This window comes from Solanum tuberosum, unplaced genomic scaffold (genome assembly GCF_000226075.1).
Source record: "Solanum tuberosum cultivar DM 1-3 516 R44 unplaced genomic scaffold, SolTub_3.0 scf00371, whole genome shotgun sequence".
Lineage (NCBI taxonomy): Eukaryota > Viridiplantae > Streptophyta > Magnoliopsida > Solanales > Solanaceae > Solanum > Solanum tuberosum.
The window spans coordinates 439586-445560 of NW_006239294.1; the positions used below are offsets into that span (position 1 = coordinate 439586).

Below are 5975 nucleotides of genomic sequence, written 5' to 3' on the forward strand. Positions count from 1 at the left end.
AGATATGACACATGGGCCTAACTCAACCTCAAAAGCTAGCTTATTAAGGGAGATTTTCCCAAGTTCATATAAGGAGACCACCAGTCCATTCCTCAACCAATATGGGACTTTTTACCCACTCTAACACCCCCCTTCACGTCCAGGCCTGAATTTTGTTGATATGTTTATCTCCTTAAATATTGATGAAATGCCCTAAAAGAAATATTTTGGTGAAGTAACAAGTACAATAAGCTTTGGAATTTCTGTAAGGACACATCGCAGGCGTGAAATTAATCTCTTTGCCCAAAATTCTCTAGTTCTTTTTCTTGATTATATATATGTATATGTGTGTGTTTGAATACTTGTATACTTATCTTGTAGGTTGATTCATCCAAAAGCTTTCTTTGACTGTGCTTAGCTTTGTGATCATTAGGTTTTGCCCCCAGTTGTTCTGGCATTTTACGGTGCTTTGTGTTTATGAAAATTAATTTATAGAGATATTTTTTTTAAGAAAAAAGAAAGATCTTTTTTGGATTTGTTGTCACGGTTCTGTAAATCTTTCCTTTTCTTTATCTTCTTTGACATGCTTATCCTTTGGCCAAGGATCTATACAAACTAATTTATACAGAAAAAGTAAAATCTTTTATGGCTTTTCCTTTTTGGCTTGTTGTCATGGTTATGTAAATCTTTCCCTTTTGGATCTTCTTTGATATGGTTTTCCTTGAGTTAATGGTCTATCGTAAATAGTTCTTTACCTATCCTACCACACCTCACTTGTGGGATTACACAAGGTATGTTCTTTGATTTTTTTTTTGGTTCTATAAATATTTCCTTTTCCGATCTGATTTGATTTTTATTTCCTTGTGCCGAAGGTCTATCCGGAATAGTCCATCTACCTCCGAAGGTAAGTGTCATGAGGTTTATGTAGACTCTACCCTCCCCAAACCTCACTTGTGGGATTACACAAATATTCTCTTTTTTATCTGCTTTCATAGGCTTTTCTTTGAGCCAAGGGTCTATTGAAAAACAACCTCTCTACCTCCCAAGGTAGGGGTAAGGTCTACGCACACTATACCATACCCATAATTCACTTATGGGATTAATTGGATATGTTGTTGTTGGTTCTATAAATCTTCCATTTAAATGAACAATAATTTGCAGACAATTAGAAAATGATTAATTTAGATATTTGTTTTGAGGTAGATTCTGAAGAGATGAATATTATGAGATTCATCTTGTTTCTATTTTACTTAGGAGAGAAAAAAATTGTCAACATTTTTCTAGGGACTCTTCTTTAAAATGCTTTCCGTTGTTGAAAGTTAATGTATGGAGATTTGAGTGTGTCATGCCCCGAGCCTACACCCTGGGCGAGACCGGCACTTGAAGACCATTGCTGGCCCCAAGTGAACCCTTGGCCTGGCTTTCTTAACTCAGCGGAAACCTAACTCAGCAGAATAACTCAATGCAATGCAAGGTTATAAAACAACCTAACTGAGGCATAACATGCCAAAAGGCAACTCGTGTCTCAAAATAGAATATTTACATATATACATAGATGAGAGACTCAATATTAACTGACTGACTGTCTATGAAGCCTCTATAACACTGAGATGAATGTCGGGACAGACCCCGCAACATCCTAATAAAACAAAACTAAGAGAACAAAATAACCGAGTCCTCCGAAATGCAAAGAGGCTCACCACTGACTCTGGAGTGCTCAGCTGGATCAACGGCGTAATAAGCCTGAGATGTATATAGAAATACAAATGAACTGATGTATATAGAAATACAATACTTTCTGTGTATGAAAATACAATAACTGCTGTGTATGAAAATACAACAACTGCTGTGTATGAAAATACAATAACTGTTGTGGGAGTTTCTCTAACCGACAACCATCACATAGAGCTATAGTGATGATACAACGATCAACCTCACGTTGCCAGAGCATCCTATACCCGGCCAAAGGTATAGGACCTGAACTGCCTAATGGATCCACTAGTCTAATCTGAAAAGGATTCATCTAAAAAGTATGATCCTTTTCTACCCATGGTACTGGCTAACATGGTTCTATGGGGGCTGTGGATTCTTTGAATGCTCCCCCAATTCGGTACTCGATACTAGTCCCAATAAATATGTACTGGCTCTTATATTTTTAAAACATATTTCTTCCTGCTGATTTGAGATAATTACTCAAAACTTAGCTCAAAGGCTACCTTGGAAATCTCAGTTTCCTCTCTTGTTTCATTTAAAAAGCGATTCCTCTTTTTCCGGAAAACTAGCCCGAAGGCTCTTTCGAGACCTCAGTTTCCAATCTTGTTTAAATGTGAAAACATTTCTTTAAAACTTCTTTGGGAATACATAGTTCCCTAATAACTTTTGAGAAATGAACTCAACTTTATACTCTTGGCTTAACTTGAAACTCTATGCTCTTTACTTAACTTGAAACTCGAGCCTTAAAATGAAGTTAAAACGTTCAATAAAGACTCTTGAACAACTTTAAAGACTTGCTTGGACTTACTTCTTAACTTCTAAGATTGACTCTAACTTCACTTGACTTTGATCCAAACTTTCCTCGAATTGGATTATGAATTCAAGGGTAATGATCTCATGTTTATGGATGAGTTCTTGACGTTTAGACGTACCTTGGAGTGTTGAAAACAGCTATAAAACATAGGTACATTACCAAGGAACATGTATGAAAAAGTAGGGAATGAAAGGGAAAACTTGGCGTCCTTGGCACTCTGAGAGGCGCAGAGCGCCAGCCCTCAAGCTTCAGAGGGGCCTGCTGGGCGCTCTGCTAGGCGCGCCACCCCAAGGGCTGGGCTTCAGAGCCCCTTTTTGGGCGCGCTGGCAGGCGCGACACGCCACCCCTTTTCCCAGAAAACTCAACTTTTCTCCTTCATTTTTCCAACTCTAAAACCTCCTTAAACTTCAATGGGTTCCAGCCCCCAAAACACTTAGAATCGATAAAAACCCCTCAACATACAATAGATTTCAACTCACAAAACACAATCGGAAACATGTCCCAAATCAACAAGAAACTTCAACAACAAAACCACAAACTTCAACAACACAATCAATCTTTTCTCGGAATTAAAACGAGTTTGGCGTGTGGGGAAATGAACCAACCCAACACTATGATCTCACATACCTTAATAGGGACACCCCCAACGATATCCACAACGATCTTGACGGACTTCTTGCTCCTTCTTTTTCTCCTCTTCTTTCTCTCTTCTCTCAAAAGCCCTAACTCTCACTCTTTTAAAAAGGGAAAAACTGATTTAAAATCAGTATAACACCTTAATATGACCAAAATAAATGGCTAGGGAAAAGACCAAAATGCCCTTACAAATTCGGGCTAACTGCCCTGCCAACAGCCCAACTTCCAAAGGGCATAACTCACTCATACGAACTCGGAATCAAGTAAACTCGGCGGCGTTGGAAAGATCATTCCAAGGGATTTCCAAACATAACTGTAAATACACCTAAATCATCCTGATCTAGGAGTTATGACTGTTCAAAGTTGACCAAAAACTCATTTTTTCCCCATACTTAACCAAATTTCCAGATTCTGAATTTTTCAAAAAAATTACTATTTCCAAATTTCAAGCTTCTTCATAGTTATTTCAAACTGCATGACATTACAAAATGTTTCTCAAAAAAAAAGAAATAAGAAGTTGTATAGCTTTCGTTTTGATTTGTTGTCTTGGATATAATTTGTCATTGCACATCCACTAATTCTAAATAGTTAGATTGCGTGACAAGGAAATATGGGTTTTTCTTTTTCCATTTGCTATTTCAAGTTGTATAAATGTAACAAGAAGATATCGGAGAGGTTGTATTGATAGTAGCATAATGATTGACTTACTCTTGGATTCTGGGGTAGATTATGAAGGAATACGAAATGACACTTTCCTATTTGATATTGCTTACATTCATCTTGTTAAATTTCTATTTTTTTCAGGAGAGAAAGTTGTTCAGGTATTACTCTAGAATAATGTTTTTATCGTGAAACTCTTAACAAATGAGGATTGATTTCTTTTGATAACATATGTTGGATTGGCATGATTTCTTTCCCGTTTTGTTTTACAGGGCCATAGATCTTTTATTTTTGCGTCGCTAACAAGAACAAAAATATATATTTCAATGATATAATTTTTTCTTATCTTCAGACAAATATTTTTCTTCGTTTTAGTCTTCTTTCTTAGTATAAAACCTTACGTCCATTAGAAAAGGTAAAGATCGCAGATGCTTTCATAATATGCTTCGTATCTCTAGGAACCTATGTGGGTAGTATACCCCTTGTATCTTCATGTTTGTTCATTTTACCAGTCACTTATTACTTCTCTTAGTATCCATAGCTGATTTAAAGGAATACATGTCTTGTTCCAATTGTTTTTGTTTACTAAATGTCAGGGGTTACAAAAAATCTTATTTTAGATGTCCGATGTTTATGGTTGCTTTTGTCATATATTGACACTCGTCCGTTTTCTGAATCCTCTTCAAGTACTTTCCTTTTTCATGCTTAATCTTTCCTTGTAGATCTAAAAAGGAAAATGAGCACCGATCGGACATGCAATAGCACCTTCTGGACTAGGGAGGAGGACAAAATCTTTGAGCATATCCTAGCGATATACTTTAACGATAATAATCTACTCACGAAGATGGAAGAAGCACTTCCTGGAAAAACAGTTGATGAGATCAAGGATCACTATAATATGCTCTTAGAAGATATCGATGACATCGATTCTGGAGGTGCTCCATTACCTAATAATCCAGAAATGCAAAGCAATGCCAACCAAAATACGAAAGCAGATGTTGAATGGCGAAGAGGGACTCGTTGGATAGAAGAGGAACACAGGTTGGTTTCCTGTGTACAGTTTTTGAGGGTTTATTTTCTCATCTTTTTTAGGAGTCTGGTCATTTTTATGTTTTAATGTTTTTTGGGATAATAACTTATTTCTCTATCTTTCCTGCTATAGGTCATTTCTCCGGGGCTTAGATATATATGGAAAAGGTGACTGGAGAAGTATATCTAGGACAAGAACCGCAATGCAAGTGGCTACCCATGCCCAGAAGTATTTCAAGCGCATTGAAGCCAACAAGAAAAGGAACAGAAGAGCAAGAGCAAAACCAAGTGTTCTTGATATAACTGGCGTGGATGCTGAATTCGGTGGTACTTCCCAAGTTCCAATCACTGTGGACATGATTGGACCTGCTTGTGAGGGATCACAAGCAGTGCCAGACACTAGCACTGAGAGCATGTGTCATCGAGAAAGCACCAATGCTGAGCAGATGACCGCAGTAGTTGGAGGAGAGCTCTCAGGCGAAAATGCTTTTGTGAATGTTGATGCTAGCAGTGGAACTTCGGGTCATTCTATCCCTAGAATTGGGAGTGAACTTGAAGCATTACTCAGTCACCCCATGGACAAAGACAATGATATCGATTTGATTTTTGATGTCGGGATGGCACCAACTTCTGATGCTGGGATAGCACCAACTGCTCAGACCGGAATGTCCGGTTATGCAGCTGCAGGGGAGGCTCCAGCTCAGTTACCTCCCTTTGCCCCCTCATCTTACTTTGGTGATGGAGTATGGCGCAGTTTAGACACTCGCCGTTGATGATGAAGGCACTTTTTAATCTGCATGATCTGTTCACAGATCAGAAGCTCTGATTTGCTGCACTTGTTTTTTGAAGACTTAATTCAATTACGTTAGACAATATTGCTCTTATTTATCTGCTTTAGACAGTATTGCTAGACAGGTGGATTTTGGTTGAAATATATATTTTTTAAAAACATTAGCAATAAGTTTTTTTGTGCATTAAGGACTTTCTGTTACATGATACGTATGAAGGACTAAAGTAGTCCAACCCCCATACATTAGGGATCGATTTGATCATTTTAAAGTCCACTGACTGTCGAGAAGCCGATTGTTGTTTACACAAGAAACTCATATCCAAGCATCTTTTAATTTGTCAATGCGGGGAAATA

At 37.7% G+C, this 5975-nt stretch overlaps 1 protein-coding gene across 1 annotated transcript; it reads left to right on the forward strand.

Moving 5' to 3' along the window:
- Positions 1-4646: 4646 nt before the first annotated feature.
- LOC107063517 (transcription factor DIVARICATA-like) lies at positions 4647-5604 on the forward strand. Its single transcript, XM_015315463.1, has 2 exons — positions 4647-4843; positions 4965-5604. Exons 1-2 carry the CDS (start codon positions 4647-4649, stop codon positions 5602-5604), a joined length of 837 nt encoding a protein of 278 aa, XP_015170949.1.
- The last annotated feature ends 371 nt before the right edge of the window (positions 5605-5975 follow it).